This window comes from Ambystoma mexicanum, chromosome 12, assembly GCF_040938575.1.
Source record: "Ambystoma mexicanum isolate Mex_15411 chromosome 12, UKY_AmexF1_1, whole genome shotgun sequence".
In the NCBI taxonomy this organism is placed as follows: Eukaryota; Metazoa; Chordata; class Amphibia; order Caudata; family Ambystomatidae; genus Ambystoma; species Ambystoma mexicanum.
Genome location: NC_090936.1, coordinates 1,163,126,499 through 1,163,146,965, shown reverse-complemented (window position 1 = coordinate 1,163,146,965; position 20,467 = coordinate 1,163,126,499). Strand labels below are relative to the sequence as shown.

The window sequence follows — 20,467 nt, the reverse complement described above, 5'->3', positions numbered from 1 at the left end:
TAGGTACTACTAAGCAGTCTGAGTTGGCAGTCCTAGTGGGTCGGTTGGTAATTCGTATATTGATTCTCTCCACGAGATAACGAGGGTGTAACGATTGGTTCAAGTCTGTAACGACGCTAAGCTGTGCACTTTGATCCAGTTCTTTATTCAGTTACAACCTGTTTAATTCATCAAAACTAATGGACATCTAGCTCCTTTTACCACCTTTGATCTTCTTCATAGTCTATATGGGTAAGATTCTTCACTCTCACACCTTATGCCGTAGGTTCATTTCTTATGTTGCTGCTGAATGTGTCCATTTATAATGTGTGAGGTGAGGTTACATTTGCTTGTTCATTATATTTTCTACCACAACAGATGTTAGGAGGCTTCTAATTTAGGAGTAAGTTGAAGACGCTGAGGTTGTTAGTCTCGTCCCCAACAGACTACTCTGATACGAGATAAGTAAACATACTTTTCCGATGGCCCTTCTTTCATTGACCTCTTAGTTTTGATCCTCACTTCTGTGACGCCTTTTGTCTCTTGAAGCGTTAGGGTTAGTTTAGTAATACCCACTCATATGATTTTGTTGGCCACTAATTGGCTGTCCCAGGTTTCAGCACTTATTTCTCCCCACACCGGCACTCATGCGGTTAACAGTCTGTTTTTTTCATTCATAACACACTTCAAGGATATGCGATGCTCGGGTAGGCTGGGGTCTCCGCTTCTTTCTCCTGTCAAGATCGCGTATCGTCTCCCCTTCTTGGCTCACTTCAGACGGGTGTGCAACGGCTCACCGCACGTCCTCTTCCGCGATTTTCTCTCTCTCAATCTCGTGCGGCTCTAAGCACCTGCTCCTCACACGCCTCCAACAGCTGTTCTTACTGCGGTCTCCTTTCTCTCCCACGCGGTTCTCATTCACAGCCGAAGCCTTCCCCCGTCCTCCAGGATTCGAATGAAGTCTGTTATTTTTTCGTTCTCCTTCTACTTCCCTTCTTATAATCTTCACAGCTGATCGGTGCCCACGGCTTAACTTCTTTAACTGATTAACGCAGGAACTTCATTTCCAAGGCATTTGCTAAGTATGCCCACTCGTAGCACTCCTTCTCTCCGGTCCCCAAATCCTGTTGGAACACACACAAAATTAACTCCATCAATTAGAGGAAAGACCCTTCAAGTTAACCTCTTACCGGTCATTTGGGTACAAAACTGTCAGTCATTTTCACAAGTCCCTCCCTCATAGCTATCCATGGATCTTTTCACTGCCATGATGCTCTGTGCTGCTCTTATACAACTCCAGTTGCTGTTCCTGTGAATTAACGCCTTCACAGGGGGGCAGCATTTTTAAGGCATTTATGTGTCAGCGAAGCAGTTTTGAGCAAGATTTTGGCCTTGATAGACAACCATTTGTTCTGCCTCGTTACCTCGGAGATCTGTTCCCTTCTAGCAATGCCCTGTGCCGTTCTCAGGGCATTGTTTTGTAAGATTCGGATCTTATTGATGGCACCCAAATACAGTGAGTTACAGTAGTCCAACCTGGAGAGAATGTGGGCTCTGGCAAGTATGGTGCAGCTGTCTTTGGAGAGAAATGGTTTGCTGGCTCTGATCAGCTTACAGGTGTATGCCGAGGCTGAGGCCATGGCATTGACCGGTGAGGGTGGAGTCTAGGTAAAGTTTTTACCTCTTTGGCAACTTTTATATGGTTACCTTCTATGTTGGAGGCATATTTTGGGTTGAATTTGTTGAGGTTAAGAGCTGTCCATAGAATAAGGAGCTCCATTTTGTCATCATTCGGGCATAGACCGTGGGTGGCCATCCATGCCTGGATGAGGTGTATTTTATTTACCAAGAACACATCCTTGCCATAATCCCCAGTAACTGGTATGAAAATGTGTCTATCATCTGCATAATTAGTGTAGGTGACACCCAGATGGCCCAGATCATCAAATAGTGGCTTAGTAAATATATTATACATTGTGGCTGAGACGCAGGAGCCCTGCGGAATACACCACATGTAATTGGAATCGGATCTGCTGCTGCAGATGTCGAGAAGACTCTCGTAGTCCTGTTGCTCAAAAATGATTGAATCCATATTATGGCGTCCTGAGCAAAGTGAGCTGTTGAGTCCAGGTCATTGCATAGTACTTTATGGTCCACCAGATCGAAGGTGGCCGAAAGGTCAAGGAGTAGCAGCAGGGCTGTTTTCCCCTTGTACTTAAATTCATCAATCTGGATTTTAAGATCTATCTGTGCCGTTTCAGTGCTGTCTTGGGGCCAGAATCCAGATTCTCCGATTCCCAGGAGCTGATTCAACTCCAAGTACTCCTGTGTCTGCAGGTAGGCCACCCGGTCTATAATTTTAAGTAAGAAAAGCACAGTTGTAATGGGCCTGTAGTTGGTGGTTATGGATGGGTCTAGTGATTGTTGAGGAGTGGAAGGACTCACAGTTCTTTTAAGTTGCTGGGGATGGTTCCTGATAGAAAGGAGGCATTAATGAGTTTAGTTATGAAGTGTGAAAGGACTCTTGCCGCGTCTTTGATGATCTGGGCTGGGCATTTGTCTCTCTGACAGTTTGAAGGTTTTAGTGAGAGGATGATTTTTTTCCACCTCCAGGATTGAAACTCTTGAGAAACGAAAGCGTTGGGACAGTTTAGTATTATGCGTATGGGTGTTGTCAGGTGTGTCTCAGTTCAGAATGGTAGCTTTTTTTTCAGCAATCTTATTCTGAAGGAGGGTTATTTTATTTGTTAAGGCATTCTGAATCTTGGAACACCAGAGTGTGTCCTTCAGTTATCTGTGGGGGGAATGAGGGCTTCCATCTCTTTTAAAATTACAAAAAGTTCCTTAGTACTAGAGTTTGCTTGGAGAATCCTGTTATATGTTTCCTGTTTGGTCTGTATTATTTTTTTCTTATATAAGGGTGAGATGTTAACAAGGTTAGTTTTGTTTTCCTCGTTGGATAGGTGTCTCCAGGTGACTTCACATTTTCTTTTTTCAGCTCTGAGTTTTGAGGTGTGGAGAAAAACAGGAGTTCAAGTGAGCTCTGGGTTTACTTTTCCTCCTTTTTAAAGGGGAGATCATGCCTAGCGCTTTGGCCATAGTATTATTGTATTCATCTACTAATGTCGCAGGATAGTTAGTGTCAGGTCGAGTGTTAAGGATGGGTATTACAAGTGGTATAAGTTTATCTGCCGTAATGTTCTTTTTGTTCCTGGTAAGGGTTTGGGGAGCTACTTGGTTGTATTTAGGGGTGAGATTTTTGACCACGAGAGTGAAGGATAGGAGGCAATGGTCTGTCCATAGTTGGGTTTGGGGGGGGGTTATGGAGGTGATTGAGGCATTACAATTAAATTCTGCCACCCAATCTAAAGTTCTGCCTATATTGTGTGTGGGCAGAGTTACCCTTTGGATGAAGCCAAGTTCAGTGAGCACGTTGGAAATTGCTGTGGCTTGCTGGTCATTAGGGTCATTGAAACCCAGGTTAAGATCTCCCAGTAATAGTAGGTGAGATGTAACTTTCATCTTATCCGATAATATTATGGAGATGTCCTCCTCAAATGTGCCGATAGGGCCCGGAGGTCGATAGACCAGGTGGATAGTGAGCGTTTGGGAGTCGGGAGGTTTAGCAGTAAGTAATTCACAAGATTTGATGTCTTATGCAGGTGCAGTCTTATTGCTAGGTTGGATTTAGCTATAAGAGCTATTCCTCCTCCTCTGGAGTCGATCCTATCTGCTCAGAGTATAGTGTAGTTGTCGGGGACATAAGCATGAGGGCTGGGCCAGCAGCTGCATGAAGCCATGACTGTTATAGCTAGGAAGTCATAGTTTTGGGCACATATTAAGTCTGCTATCTCAATGGCATGTGCTGCAAGAGATCTAGCATTGATTAGTGCGCCTTTGATGTCTGGGAAGTTGTTACTAGACCCAGGGTTCAAGGGTTTACACTTGCTTGCTATTTTGGCAGGTAGCGTGGTAGGGGTTTCGCTCAAAGGTTGTTTTTGTAGGATGACTGTCGGTCTTTGGCGACAGTGGGGTAGTGGAGTTATTAGTTGTTGTTTTTAGTGTTTTGTTTATTAGCTAATCATTCTCTCGAGGGGTATAAATTGATAGTAGTTCTGATCGGGGGCTCGTAGAGTCTGGTCAATCTTGAGCATAGCCTGATGTTTCTTAGAAGAGTGAGGCATGGAAGATTGGTTTTACTTAAGCCAGGGTTTAGATTGTGGTATGCCGGTGGCGTTGGTCTGGAATGGCGGGGTAATATAGGTGAGATTTAGTGTCTATCGTCCCATGGGGTGTCTGATAGATGTGCTATGTTGAACGTTAAGGTTCATCTGGGGTGGGGAGGTAGTGGGTATGGTTCCCATTGTGGATATACTAGAACTTCCCCCGGTACAGAAGGGTGGAGTAGTGTCCTTGTATCCTACCACACTAGTCAGTTGTCCTAGTGCCAGTAGGGCAGGCAGTAAGTGTAGGTGTAGACAAATGGTGTTGTACATAGTGCTTTTAGCAGTGTTTGTGGGACAATAAGTCCGGTGAGCACACTAGTGGGCTGTCTCAAATATAAACAATAGCCTGAGTACAGTACACCCGTAGGCTAGGGTCACAACAATAGGTGAGTACAACAGTAGGCTGGTTGAGGAGCAATTTGGCTGGTAAGCGAAACAGTGGGCTAGTTCAGGTACAAGCAATTAGCTAGTGTGTCCAGCAATAGGTTAGACAGGATGTAACTAGGCCGATGAGCGTAGCAGTAGGCTAGTTCGGGTACAAACAATAGGCTAGTAGGTACAGCAGTGGGCTACCAATTGGATGTTACTGGGCTGGTGAGCATCACCGTAGGCTAGTTCAGGTGCTGCACTATGTTAGTGAATACAACAGTAAAAGCAGGTGCGCACCATGGTGAAGAAGTTTGGTATTACAATGTGCAGCAATGGGCTATCAATAGGATGCAACTGGGCCTATAAACCTCGCAGTAGGCAAGTTCAAGTGAAACAGTAGGCTAGTGAGTACAACAGTAAAATCATGTATGCGTCAAAGTACCTTGTTACTTGCGTTACCTTGATTTTCCTTTCTCGTTGTCTGCAGCCTTCTATACTAAATTTATAAACTCTTTAAAATCAAGATTTTGGAGTTTGAATATTTTTTGTGGTGTGGCTGAGTCCGTTCCCGACACCCAGTGTGCCTTTTGGTGTTTTCTTATGAATATATTTCTAAGGCTTGTGGAAGCTGCTTATAATCGCATGCTTTGCATAGGCCGCCATCTAGTGGTACACGTGGAGTATTTTTTTTTTATTTACTTGTATATAATCAAGGAAAAACAAATGATTTTTACAAGAAAAGAGTCCTGAGCTGAAAAAGTCTTTGGTTTTCACCTAGACGATGAAGACATTTAGTGCGAGGGACACAGCTAAACCAGGGAAATTCAGGCACAATCCGAGCCCGCAGGGTCTGAGAATTGAGATAAAGTACAAGCAGGGCATCGCTCGGGCGGAGGACGAGCGCTGAGACAACACACCCTCACGAAGATCCAGGCCCACTGTACGAAATGATGGGTTAGAGCGAGCAATTAGAAGAAGTGGGGCCAAGCCCGGTAGCATTGATTTTGATGAAGGAGGTTTCCATCAGTTTGGACGTGGCTACAGGCCAGCGGGTTTTCTCCCCTGAAATGAGGCGGCGCCACCATGTTTCCTCTTCAATCAAGACAGAATCTGCCCATAAGGGTGACAGAAAGGCGCTGCGTTCCAAGTTAAGAGAGGGGCAGTTTATCAAGATATGGCGGACTGTCTCAATAGAGTCTGGCCTTTTACAAAGTCTGCATGCTTTGGTGGCTGAAAGGTTTCTTATCCCCAGTATTTCTCGTGTATGCAGCAGGTTCAGGCGAGCTCTTAAAAACGTGCTCCTTAGCTTTTTATTCGGGAATTTTGTGCGGTAGGCTAGCGGAATTTTTAGCCTATTGTACATGTGTGGAAGGTGATGTTTGGTAGTGTTTATCCAATCTTGGTTCTTCAGTTTTCCTGTTACTTTTTGTGGATTGGAAATAAGGTCGTCTGTCATGCATGCTAGATCTTGCAATTTTTATTTTTTATTTTGTGTCCAGGTCAAAAGAGCCCTAGAGTTCGTAGAGGCCAACTCCTGCCCAATAATGTTAAAGATAGGGAGGCAGTCTTGTATGAGAGTCTTCCTAAATAGGGCCAGTGCAGACACGCTAACGGTGGCGCTCAGAGAGAGAAGCCCCAGCTCTCTTCTAACAGCTGAGATGGGAATGGAGTTAGGAAGGCCAAGGATTGTTTTCCATATGTATCCCTCCAATTTCTGCCAGAAGGAATTAGGCATGTTGATCGTTGCGTCCATCCCATAGGTTAGAGCCGGAACCACTTTGCCCTTATAGAAGTTAATAGCCGGGATCAGAGAGAATTTTCCAAACTTGCGATCAACCATTTTCAATTGAGAAGTTAAGTTTTTGGCTTTGGCCCACAGATGTTGTTGCATGTTAGTCTTGTAGGGTCCCGTCGATGATCACTCCAAGATATTTGAAGTGCGAAACCACTTCAATTTTTTTTTTTGTTCACTGACCAGGAGCTCATGTTTTTCGTGGAATGCTGAGTTTTTGAAAAAATCATAATTTAGGTTTTGGTCTTGTTTATGGACAGGTTGTTGGTGTCCATGTAGTTTACTAGGTTATCCAACTGGCGTTCTAAACCGATGGGGGGTCTGATCGAGCAGAATCATGTCATCGGCGTACAGAATGCGGGACAGCTGAGTGTTGCCAAATTTCGGGGGGGAAGCAGCGAACATTGGCTTCAGAGTCTTTAAAGTTCCCCAGAAAGGCAACAAAGAGAGCAGGGGCTAGTGGACAGCCTTTCTTAACTCCTCTGTTGGCTTTGATTTCCTTGGAGAGCGTTCCTTGTTTGTTAAGGCGGACGCTGAGCGTGGTGTTAGTGTGTAGCGCAATTATAGGGTTGAGGATCTCATCCGGGCAATTCCAGTTTTTCAACTTTCTCCATAAAAGCAGTCTGTCGACTTTGTCAAATGCCTGTGAGAGGTCAATTAATGCTGCGTACACTGTCGGGCCCCCTGTTTTATTTTTCCCTTAACGATGTTATGAATAATGATGTTCACCGTGGTGCTTCCGTTCTTCTTGAAGCCCAGCTGGAAAGGATCACTACAGGAGGCCGATATCGCCCAGCGGCGAAAACGATCCAAAAGAAGGGAAGCAAACAGTTTTCCCATTATATCTAGCAGAGCTATTGGGCGATAGTTGCCAGGATCATCTCGACTTCCTTTTTTGAAGATGGGAATAACAATAGCTTTGGTCCAGGATGAAGGGATCTGTCTGGTAACTCTGCAATGTTCGAACAAGAGGCTAACAAAGTTGGTCCATTCAATGATGTTCTTTTTTAAGTCCATGTTGGAAAGGCCATCGGGGCCCGGTGCGCTTGAAGATTTTAGCTTCTGAATGGCCGCGGTTATATCTGCTTTTTCAGAGAGGTTGGCTGAAGGTGTTTGCGTTGTCTCCACCTGGAGGTTCGCGAAGGATCTTGGGGAGGCAAAGAGAACGGTGAAGAAGTCGACCCAGGCTGCTGTATTGCCTGGGACGTGGACTATTTCATGATTTGTTTTCGAAAGTCGAAAAGGGATGTCGACGGGGTGTGTCTGTAATACTATCCCTAGTGTGATGTTCATAGTACCCATGGTCCATCATGTCTCAAAGTCCCTCTGATTGTTTTTTTCCACCCACTTCTAGCCATTATTTCTTGTTATTGCTAAAATTAATATCATGTTCGACTAATGCAGTTTCTTCTCTATGGCACGTTCGACGGACAAAGATCTTCACTGAGAGACTCCCCATTGACCACTGTTGCGGCTTTGTCCTACCTCAGGCCTTGGCTGATACAGTACGGAGAGAGGGGGGTGGGCATGCCAAGTGTCCCTTAAAGAATGCCCACCCTTTCACTACCCCTTTTTTCTACATACACCCTTTCTAGTTTCCCTTATCATGGAAAACACTCACTTTAAATTCTGCCCCTCCTGACATAAAAAGTATGCCTGGAAGGGAACCCATAAGCTGTGCAATCGGTGCCTTCCCTGGGATCACCCTGAAAAATGATGTGCCGCCTGCCAGCTTTTTCGACCCAAAACTCTCATTAGACACGATGATACTAACGACTACTTTGATGTTGATCATCAGTTTGCAGATGATCAAATTTATGATGACCCATTCTTAATTCCATCACCACCAAATGTTGATCAGCTTCCAGTGCACAATCAAGTCCTATACAATGATCTACTCAAGAGGCAGCAGATCATTTCAAAACACAAACTCAAGAGGTTCCACAGGATATAGATTTCGTAGACTAAATGCTAGAAGGAAAATCTGCAGTAGGTCAATGTATACCTTTACTACAGTCAATATATAAAAGGATACAACCATCCCTAGTTTTACCTTCACTTACCAGGGCTGTTAACCCCAGAATAGAGAACCATTAGGCCTGCATCATCTGATCAAAGGTCATCTTAAACCAGAATCCTTGCTGGTTACCACCACTTGGAAAAGAGCAGGGACACCATTGGCTTCGGCTGAGGCACCCCAGGGAGGAGAGCAAAATGCTTTTCGCATTGGGGTAAAAGCTAGCTACATCAGCTATATTACAGATGCAAACTGCAAATAACCCAACCCTGTTCTCCAGTTATAGCAGATCCCTTTGGAATAAAATACAAACTCAGTTAAATTCTGTTTCAGAACCTGTGTGTACAGAGATTTTAAAAACTGTAAATGAGGGTGGACAAGTGGCAAATAACATCATTAAAGTCAACCTCAATGCAGCAGATAATGCAGTCAGAATTGTTGCCTAGGGTACCAAACTAAAACGCCATGCCTGGCTGCGTCAGTCGTGGTTTAAGTTGGAAGCTCAGGCGACACTATTAAATATGCCCATTGGAAATAATGTGCTCTTTGGGAAGGCAGTAGATGACGCTCCAACAAGCCATACATGCAAAGAGGGGTCTCAATACACATAGGTTTTTTCGAGGCCAAAGTTACCCAGGAGCCTCTCAATCTACATTCCCCCAAAACAAATATCAAATCACAGCGCAATCCACTCCCTTTCAGCGCGCCTATCAAGGAGGGTTTCTGCAAGGTTGAGGCAGATCTCAGGCGGCAGCCTCTAAAGGCACTACTGTCCAAAAGCAATGACGCCCCAGTTCAAGTCCCCTCCCATGTTAACCCGGAAGAGGGTCGAATATTACGTCACGCCCACGCATGGCAGGGGATCGCATCGGACAAGTGCATACATGCCAACCCTCCCGATTTAGGTGGGAGACTCCCGATTTTTAGGTGAAAAATATTGCTATTTTTCACGATCTCCCGCCTAAAATAACTGTAGCCCCAATGCATTCCTATGGGGAAATATGCATCTCCCGATTTCCTTGTGGAAATCTCCCTCCCCAGTGCATCTGAATGTTGGCATGTATGCAAGTGAGTGCTGTCAACAATGACAAAAGGCCACATAGTTCCTAGCCAAGCCTCATCATCCTCCAAGGCAGCACAAGATGTCGCCCGAGCATCAACAAATTCTTCAAGAAGAAATCCAGGCACTTCTTCAAAAAGGAGCGGTGGAACAGGTCCCTCCTCATGAGGTAAACAAGGGTATTTATTCAACTTAATTCCTTGCTCCCAAGAAGGATTGAACTATGTGCCCTGTCCTAGACCTTCCTCCAGCAAACATGTATGTCAAACCACAAATGTTTCGAATGATGACACTTCAGGAGATGATCCCACTATTAAAACAGGGGATTACATGGCAACATTGGATATGAAAGATGCATACTTTCATATTTCACTGTTGTCAGCGCACAGAAAATATCTCTGGTTCAAAGTTGGCATGACTCATTACAAGTTCAAAGGGCTTCCCTTCGGCATATCCTCAGCACCAAGGGTATTCACCAAAGTACTCGCAGTGGCAGCTGCCCAACTGTGCAGACAGTATGTTCCAGTGTACCCTTATCTCAACGACTGGCTAATATCAAATTCCACATTAAGTAGCCCGTTGTCCGATAACCGTACTAAAGGCCATGCCCCTACTAGGGATGATGGCCTCCTGCACTGACATAGTACCCCATGCATGGCTGCCATGTGCCCGATACAATAGTGGATAAGTCAAACAATGGTCAGTGGGCGATCTAGTGGTAATTTTCTGAGAACCTAGTTCATTCTCTGCAGTGGTGGACAAAGGAGAACCTTCTGCAAGGGGAATCATTCACAACCCCCACATTGCAAGCCACTCTTACCACAGACACATTGCTATCAAGATGGGGAGCACATCTTCTCAACCACACTGCTCACGGCAAATGGACGCAAACACTCACAAAGAAACGCATCAACTTTCTAGAGTTATTAGCAGCGTTGAAAGCCCTCCAAGCTTTTCAACACCTAATTCAAGGGAAAACAGTCCTAGTCCTCGAAGACAGTACAAGAGCCATGTTTTACCTAAACAAGCAGGGGGGGGACACACCCTCCAAGTCTGTCCAAACTAGCACAGAACAACTGTAACTGGGCACTAAAACACATGTTCCTCCTGTCTCAACACATTCCAGGGGAACACAACTGTCTAGTCGATGTCTTAAGCAGAGACTTACAGCTTCTTTTATAACACGAATGGCAGGTACACAAAGACACAACGTCATCTTAAACTGGGGTCAACCAGACATAGATCTATTTGCAACCCAGCACAACGCACAATGTCCAAACTATGCGTCAAGGTACCCCCCATACAAGGTCCGAGGGGAACGCTCTGTGGATGAACCTGGTCAGGAATATTTGCTTAGGCTTTTACCCCCAGCACCACTTAACAAAATCATCAACAAGATGCACCAGGAACAAGTCAACCTCATTCTGATAGATCCAATGTGGGCACGTCAGCCATGGGACTCGCACCTGCTCACCAGTGAAACTCCTTTGCCCATACAGCATACTGTCCCAACATCAGGGGACAGTATATTATCTGTGCCCTCAAACTCTGAACTTAGAAGCCTGGCTCCTGAGTTCATAGAGATTGGTCATCTAAACTTACCACAAAGATGTATGTACATTCTCAAGGAGGCACGCAAACCTAATACCAGACATTGCTACTATTCTAAGTGGAAACAGTTTATCTGGTGCAGATCTCAAGACCTCAAACCAATTGAGTGCCCTCCCTCACACATTGTTCGATATTTGCTTTACCTTTTGGACACATGGTTAGTTTTCACCTCGCTAAGTCCACTTAGCTACACTATCTGCATACACCACCTCTCAAACAAAGGTTTCCTGGTGGAAAGTGCAAGTGGTTAAAGCATTCTGGTAAGTGGTTAAAATGGTTACACCCACCTCTTTCAAACCCAACTCCCGGATGTGATGGAAATGTTGTACTTTTAAAGTTCATGGGTCCCCGCCATGAGCCAATGCATAAAATCTGTCTTAAAAACGTCACTTACAAGACTGCATTTCTTGTTGCCATTACCTACATGAGAAGGCTCCGTGAGTTTCAAGCACTCAATCTTTAAGATCCCTTTATTACCATCCATGAAGACAGTGGTGATAAGAACACAACAACTTTTTTCACCTAAATTTATTTCAACGTTCCATGTTAACCAGTCCATAGAACTTCCTACTTTCTTAAAAAACCCAACCAATTTGGCAGAAAAAGGCCTGCATACGTTAGATGTTAGGAGGGCTGTTATGTATTACCTCAGCAAGACAATGCCAATCATAAAGACTGATCAATTCTTTGTGTCCATAGCAACTTGAAGAGAAGGGAATCCGGTCTCTAAGTCGGCTATCTCAAAGTGGATATTCAAATGTGCTACTCCCTTTCTAACAAAACTCTGCCTTTCACACCCAGAGCACGCACACTACACGTGGCACCGAGGCTACCTTAGCTTTTATTGCAAATGTTCCTTTAGACGCCATTTGCAAAGCAGCTACTTGGAGTTCCGTACATACATTTACATAGCATTATTGTTTGGATACTCATTCCAAACAAGATTCACAAGGGGGACATGCAATATTAAAACATCTAATTGCTGCTGTACCTTCAAACATCCCCCCCACCTTCTCCGCGTGCTGCTTGTTAGTCTATGCAATGCATGTGTTTCTAAGCAGATCCAAAAGCCTTAGAAGGCATATATTACTCACTGTGTAATTGTATTTCTGATGCTTGTATCTGCTTAGATTCACATTCGCCCACCCCTCCTCCCCTGTAAGAGATGAAGGTACATGGACATCAAATACCTTACATTTCTTATGTGCTCACACAAAGACTTCATGCTGCCTCATGTCAGAATCAAAACCATGTGAGGGACTTTGATGCGTGAAGGAGCATGGCTACTAGAGACTTGACACTTGGTATAGTATTAGACATGCCCTGTTGAGGTCCCTTTTTTCGACTTTCAAAAACAAGTCCTGCAAAACCCTGCATGTACCACTAGACGGCTTCCTATGCAAAGCATGCAAATTTAAGCAGATACAAGCATCAGAACTAGGATTACGGTGAGTAATGTATGATATATACATACACACACACACACACACACAACAAATAGACTATGTCTGGGAAGCTGATAAGACCTTTCCACTGTAAGGCAAAACTTGGTGCTAGGGAAAATGAACTGTGCACAATGCATGTTAAATTATTATATGAAGTTAATTGTATGTGTTTGTGTTACCTTTTGTAGTACTCCAGTCTTCCATGATTTGGTTTGTAAACAGACAAAGATTCCATTGGAGAACCAAGAACTGATCTATGAAGGGCGGCGGCTGGTGCTAGAATCGACCAGGAAAGCTCAACATTTCCCTCCAACCACAGAGGAGAGTCCCATCATCCTAGTGAGCAGTGAGATGGTGTCAACCATTGGATTAATCTATGATCCCGGTGAGTCCTGCAACCTACTGCTGTGTTTCTCTTAGGCGCCCTGCATTCGCATAATTATGTAATCATATACTGCAATTATACCTTTTGTGATATTAAGTGTTATATTACCTTACTGTTCTTGGTCTTTGTGCCCACTTGTACATCCATGGAAAAGGTAACGGTACATAGAAAGTTGCCTTAAAACTGTTGTTTCAGGTCACTTAACACGTATGTTGAAATACATTTTAAAGCCAGGCCAATGCAGGTAAATATTTTCAATCGGTGTGACATGAGCACCGCCCGACTGTGCATGGGCTTCAGTCTATCAAGTGCAGGGTTCAACATTGGCAGGAGTGGGAGCTATTTATCTCCTGCTTGTATCCTAGAAGAGCTGGCAAGGCCAACTGTTGCCATACAAACCCATCTACCTGACATTAAATATGTGTGTTTGGGAATGTGTTAAATACAAATTTGGTCAAAATGATATTTAAAGCACAGTGGGCCATATATAAGTAACAAAAGGGGACAGCATGCTTTTCATGTGGACGTTTACTTTGCGGCATGATCTGTTCTGTGATATACTATCTTCCCATTCCTTCCTTGTTACTGGGTGATGCCGAAACCCAGGAGCAGCTTTTAACTCTTGCTTATCAGATTGTGTTGTAATTTCAGTGGGCTTAAACTAAACTAATTAACATCTCACCTTGTTGGCTCTTGCTTTTATATACTGCTCTTCCCGCACTTTGCCCCGAGTCTTGCTGCTTGTAGCATGAGGGCCTTATCCCCCTTCTCATAAACTTTTTGCTTGACGCACCTGAGGTGTGCTAAGGCTTTCTCACTCCATAACTCTTTGAGCTCCTGTCTTAATTGATTTATGGTTGCCAAAGATTCTGCTGGATTTCCTTCCCCTCTAGCTAAGCCTACTTCTCCGTTCTTAAGTTCCCTCTGAAGACATGTTTCCCTCAGTAGCCTGGTTCTTTTCATGAACCTACCCTGCGCTATTAGTAGACCCCTAACCGTCGCATTCGCTGCCTCACAGATTATCGGACGGCGAGGATCGTCTATGTCATTAAGGGTGAAGAAATCCATAATCTCGGAAAGGAGTGAGTTCCTAAATACCTGATCTTTAAATAGCAGGTCATTGCCGATCCATCTTTTGTCTAGGCTGAACCCGGTCCTAGATCTAGGTGTATGGTGCTCATGTCATGATCTGACCAACCCACTAGATCAATGGACACCTTCGCAAGGTTGCGCACTTGCGCTGCCTCTAGGAAGATGTATTCAATACGGGTGAATGTTTGGTGTGGGGGAGAGTAGGAGGAGTATGTGCGGAGTAGCTGCAGAGTAGCAGTCTCTGCAGTCTCTGCAGTCTATGGCAGCAAGGGCGGCAAAAGGAAAAGGCAGCAAAACCTCTGTTCTCTTCCTTTCTCAGCACTTCGACGCAACCCAGCTGGAGATGAAGGGCCGCTGCCTAAGGAGCTTCACAAAAGGTATGGCCCCCCTGGCGTCACACTCTTCTCCCCTGAGTCGGGAGGCAGGGCCAACCGCGGTGAGGCAGGTGCCCCGCGCTACAATTGGACTCAAGCAGGTTCACTGGCGAAGGACCCGGAGACCCCTCATGGAACCTAATGAAATTCATCAGCGTCTCCCGACGAAGCTACCTCTTCCCGCCCGCAGCCCCGTCCTGTACGAGGCGGGTTCAGCGTCGCCCCTCGGAGGAGAGGAAACGCCGCCCGCGCAAGGTAAGGAGGCTCTGGCGGGAGGTCATGGGAGCAAAGGGGTCAGAATACCCGATTCTGTGTCAGCTGTCTGCGAGGCAGCGGGGACCTCGCCTTCACCCCTCTTCCCGTTCACTACCCCTCTGCCGGCAAGGGAGGGGCCGCCAGAGCGGAGAGGGGGTTTTTCCATCCCTGACAAGATCAGGAAACACTGACCCAGGACCGCCAAAATTGACAGTGGTGCCCATCCTGCACCACCCCAGTCCTCGGCTGCCGGAGGGAATGTCGGAGGCCGAGGAGGGGCTGGATACAGCTGATAAGAGGGCACCAACGGAGTCTGCCACCCTAGCTGCCATCCTGAGCGACCAGTTGCCGGGCAGCAACGTCAAATCCCAACATGTCTCTACAAACTCCATCCAGCAAAAGAAAAAGCGGGTCCCAGCAAGAAGAAAACGATGCGCCCACCTGAGACAAAAATCTGGCCTCAAAGCGCAGTCGACTCCGCGCATCAGACTGCCAAACCCGTCTCTAAAATCTCAGAATTCGTCCCCAAAGGAGGACGCGTCAGCGGCCAGTAACAAGTTCTTTGCAAACTTTCTATAAAAAAAAAACAACTGTTAGCGAAGAACTCTCAGATGCTAAGATTTTGAAAGTAGTTTTAGACCAAACATCTCTCATAAAGAACTCGGGAGGGGCGCCCGCTGTGGGTCCAGCCATCTCGATAGACTTCACACGAGATTTATTTACCGGCACTGTGCCGGAAGCAAGAGTCGGATGGCATTTTGGTTCACCGCTACCTGGTGGCCCGCTCTCATCAAAACAGCACGCTTCTCTCACACAGGACGTGGAGGAGGATTGTATATTGCAGACCCCGAGGTGCCAGGATACACACAGGAAGGCCTCTCTAAATCCTGGATCACGAATGGGGAGGCCGCTCGTACCCTCCTCCCCCACCCTCGCGGCTATGCCGCTCACCCCCAACCCAGCCTCAAGCCAGCTGGGCCCCAGGCGAACCAAGGAGGGTGCTTCAGACACACCAAACCCCCAGGAGCGGCACCCCTCGGATTCGGCCCCGTCTGCGATGGGGCTCCTCACGGAAAAATGTGGCTCCCCCGACACCATTCAGGGCCCCGCCTCCCTAGGAGCGACCGCGGGGGCCCTGCATGGAGGCAATGAGGACCCCCTCCAACCCAGGCCACCGTATTCCCAGAGATCAGGAGTCCCGCCTCATTGCCCCCCGACAGCTCTGCAATCCGAGGGGCATCAGTGCGGAACTAGAGCCTTGGCTCCCACATTCCATCAAGTCCTACGAGACATCGGCGCTCTAGTGACCAACCAGGAAATTTCCCTAAAGATTCCCCAGCTAAGAAGACAGACATAAGGCTAATTATGTCCACAGTAACACTGGCTCTCGCACCATTCTGCAAATTGTATGAGTCTATAAACGACTCCCTGAAAGACCATACCTCGATCACAGCAATGATGAACAGTCGTCTTATCTTCTTGGAAGGCTACATAAACATGTTATACAGCAGAATGGAGAAACGCCAGGCAGAAGAGGAGACCGCCCAGGCAGGGGCACCAAAAGTCAGAAACACCCCCTCTCCTGTGCCAACACGAGCCCCAGTCAGCGACTCCAGCTCCCAGACCCCTTCCGCCTGGTCGACCTTCACATCAAAAAGGCTAACGGAAACATCAGGTCCGGTGACGACAGTTCGAGGGCCCACTGGGAGCAAACCCAAGTCAGTACGATAACTAAAAACGGCGCTATCAACAACAAAGTGATCGTCATCTTACCTGTCTGTGACCTGACCCAAGATTCAAATGTAAAGGAAACTGCACATGCAAACAAAAAATTCGCCGTATTCGAAAATCAAAATACAACCACCAACTCAGCCGTGTCACAGCCGACCCAGACCAGAGAGCCTAACGCTACAAAGGAAGGCAGACCCCACATTTGGACGGGGAAACCGCTCCACATCGAACCATCGGCAATCATTGCCCACCAGGAAAACTCAAATACGGAGGGTGAGAGACTCACTTGTGACACCCCCCCCACCTCTTAGGTGGGAGCATCTGAGGAAGAGGAGGAAATACTCAACCTTAGCGTCTGCCCGCTTTCTGACGACCATGAGGCTAGCGGTCAGTCTCTGCACAGGGATGAGGAGACATCACCCTTTCAGACTCTGGAAACTCGCTGCAAGAAGCTCATCAAAAAATCTACCTGGGGACCGACGACCATCAGCTCCCCCACTCGGGAACTCTCAAATCGCTCATTTAAAAAGGCAGGAGAAGGGCACTCTAGTTGTGTTCAATCCCCCCCTCGATGGAGGGTGGAGAAAGCCGCCCCTCCCCCACACCAGACCTTGCGCAAACGCAGAAATGGATGCACGCCACCCGGGTCAAACGGCAACCCGGCAGGCCTAAGCACGCTGAAAATTCCAACACAGAAAACAAGACTAAGCACGGCCTAAGATCCAGCCCTAAGCGTGTCTTGCGGAAATTGGCTCCCCACACCAAATAAGAGTGTACCTTTTAAGATTGAACAACTACCGGACAACAAAAAATACTTGGTTCTCAACCGCGGCTTTGTGCTCCAGCTCTTCAAATGTGTGCCGTCGCTCAAACGAGTGGAAACTAAAGACATTGTCCTGGTAGAACCCTTCCACAAGGGTAAAACCGCGAACGCATACCTACACGTACCCACCAACTGGGTCAAAACCAGGATCTCCGAGGCGGCCGAAAATCTGCTGAAACTGGGGTTTGACTTGTTCGAACTAGAAGAGAGCGTGCCGCCCACTTCACCACGACCAAGCGCAGAGTTAGTCAGGTCCCAAAAACCCTGTCACTCCACAAACTCGATTAGCAAGCCAAAAGTGACCTTTGAGGCTTTCGACTCGACAGACTTCAATCAGCAAGTTAACAAAGAACCAAACACTTCAGGTGGCCCAACACGGGGCGCAATTACGAAATCTTACTCAGCGACCGCCACACACCAACTCACGCAGGATAAGCCAAGATCAGAAAACGTATACAAAGACCCACTGGGAATAGGAATATTCCCGGTCGGTCCAACGGCCAAGATCCAACGTACTGTCACCCAATGTACCAAACCGGAGGACCCCGAACCTCTACAAATAACCAAACAAGCGCCACTTGTGCAACTATGGGCCTGGATACCAAAGGCCCTCTCGCTTAAAAAGAAGAGATAGCGCTGGGGTTGTGGAACACTCAGGGTTTTCTTCACCTGACCAAGAAAGGGGATTTGAATCTGGGATGTTTCGACATTGTCTGCCTTCAAGAGTCTTGGATGACAGAACGCCCCACCATGGACGGATACGACATAGCGTGCGCTCTGGCTGTAAAAGGGATCTTTGGTCGTCTGTCTTCCGGCCTTACAACAGCAATCCGCTGTGGCTGCGGCTTACACCTAAAAAAAACCACTGAAATCCTCCACTCATCTGCTTGCTACGGTGGTAAGCTGGGATCTGCCCTCAGAAGAAAAGGGTTCTTCTACTCAGTTGCTCTTAATTATTATCAACGTCTACTGGAACCCCACAGTCACGAGCGACACCTCTTTCATAGCCTCGATCGGGCAATCCATCGACGAAGCCTGCGTGAACTCCCCCGAGGCTCTCTTGATACTCTGCGGTGACCTAAATGCCACCTGGCCCCAGCAAGACGCAAGCTGCGCCCTTCGCTCCTCTGTATCCCCGAGAAAAAGCCAGGGATCAAAGTGGCTGTCTTTGATGTCCTCTAGAGACTTACTATGCGCTGGGGACCTGTTTTTAAGAGAAAATCGACCTCCCACTTGGGAGAGAGGAAACTCACATGCGGACATTGATCACATTTTCTTAAGTAGACACCTGGCAGCTTTAACAAATTAATTCGAAGCCCAAAGTCCATGGCCAGCGACCACAATCTGCTGGTCCTGAAGTGGGAGACCCGCGCAACGAACAAACTACACATGCTTGCACAAGTGGAGACCAACAACCAAAAAAAACACCTTAAACTATCGGTAACCTCCCTCATGAAGATTACGAACTACTATCAAAAAGAAGGAACCGAGCACTGTCCAAAGCACTACCAGACTACCAACCTCTCCTGGTACCTTACATATCAATCAACAAGACTAGACGTCCCAACAAACCTTTCACTCATGAGTACAGCAAAGAACTGGTGGAGAAAAGGCGCTTAGTGAGGAAAATGAAAAGACAACAGCGCGAACATCCTTCACTAGAAAATCAAGCCAACTTCAACAAGGCTCGGCAAACCTACAAATCCTGGATCAGGCAACACCAACTACACTTACACCAACAGGATGCGAAAGCCATGCTGAAATTGTTCTCCGGCCACCACCCGCGAGAATTCTGGTCTTAAGATCAACATCCGCCCCTACGGAGGATTTACAAACAAACCCAATAAGCGAAGAAGGCTGGACGAACTTTTACAAATCCTTCTTCCAGCCACCGCTGGTGCAAAATACCACGGAGTCCAGCACTCAACTGGATCCCTGGGTCGACTTGTCCGACGAAGAGGAGATTATTAATGTTCTTCATAAGCTCAAACCATCGAGAGCGCCGGGACCGGATGGAATTACTAACTTTGACCTCAAACAAAACCCACTGGAGTGGTCTACGTTGATAAGCGCAATCTTCAAACGCTGCAAACATTGAAGGCAAATTCCCTCCTCATGGACTACCTCAATCGTGGTGCCTATATTCAAAAAGGGGCGCAAAGAAGAACCAAAGAATTACTGCCCCATTGCACTGCTGGACACCATCGACAAAGTCTTTGGAGCAATACTAATACAACACTTCCAGAGATGGGCACTCCAGGCTCCGTGCATGGACCTGTTTCAAACTGGGTTAACCAAAAACAACGGCACGGTGACATATCCTGTACTTAAGCGCACTAAAGAGCAAAGTCCTGGGAGGAATGCCACGTGTCTTTTTGGCGTTTATCGACCTGGCCCAAGCCTTTGATCAGGTGAACAGAACAATCCTGTGGGACAAACTGAGACGCTGGAATTGTCCCACTGAAATCGCTCATCCCATCCGAGCGTTGCACCAAGAAACTAAGCTCAGACTGAGGCTGAATCAAGCGGGCCTATTATCGGCAGAAGTTCCAGTGGGAAGAGGAGTGAAGCATGGCCGTCCATTAGCCCCGGCCCTTTTTATCGCTTACCTCATTGACTTCAAAGATTCTGAACAATCCATCCGTTCTTTTCCTCCATCCATGGGGGGGCAGAGAACAACAAGGCTATTGTACGCAGACAATTTGATCTTAATGGACCTGACCCCCATAGGCCTCCAGCATCAGTTAGACAACCTGGCTGTATACATTCGAGCTAACGACCTCACCATCAATGTATCCAAGACCAAGATATTGGTCCTGGAAAAAGCCAAACGCACAAAAGAAAAACTGTCCTGGTATCTGGAGGGGACTCCACTAGAAAAAGTCGACAAGTTCAAATACTTAGGAGTCATTCTCGATTGCTCAAGCATCAACACATCTTTGCAGTGTTTCTTAATGGACAAAACAAAAAAACTGGCGGGACAAGCACGTGCACTGGACAAGAAATTCAGACGTTTTTCTTTGCTGCCGGCGGTCCGATTCTATCGCTCAAAGGTGGTTCCGTCTCTTACCTACGCAATGGAAGCTCTCCCGCACACGCCAGTGCCCCTGTGGCTGAAACTGGAGGGTTATTTTTGGCGTACGGTTCTAGGTCTGCCCAAATCAACCTCCATGTTATTAATCAGAAGAGAGTTAGGCCTTCTCTCTTTGGGCGGGAAGACGGAGATTAAGAGTATGATGCTGTACAGGAAAACACTGCTTCCGGACCGACCGCCTCTACTCGCCTCAATACGCTCAAACTGTGGGCGC

At 46.7% G+C, this 20,467-nt stretch overlaps 1 protein-coding gene across 1 annotated transcript in view; it reads left to right on the top strand.

The window, feature by feature from the left end:
• TBK1 (TANK binding kinase 1) overlaps positions 1-20,467 on the top strand; it is an 814,893-nt gene that overhangs the window by 408,605 nt on the left and 385,821 nt on the right. The window contains exon 9 of the mRNA XM_069629775.1: positions 12,688-12,884. Coding sequence (XP_069485876.1) covers positions 12,688-12,884 — 197 coding nt within the window. The remainder of the gene's footprint in view (positions 1-12,687; positions 12,885-20,467) is intronic.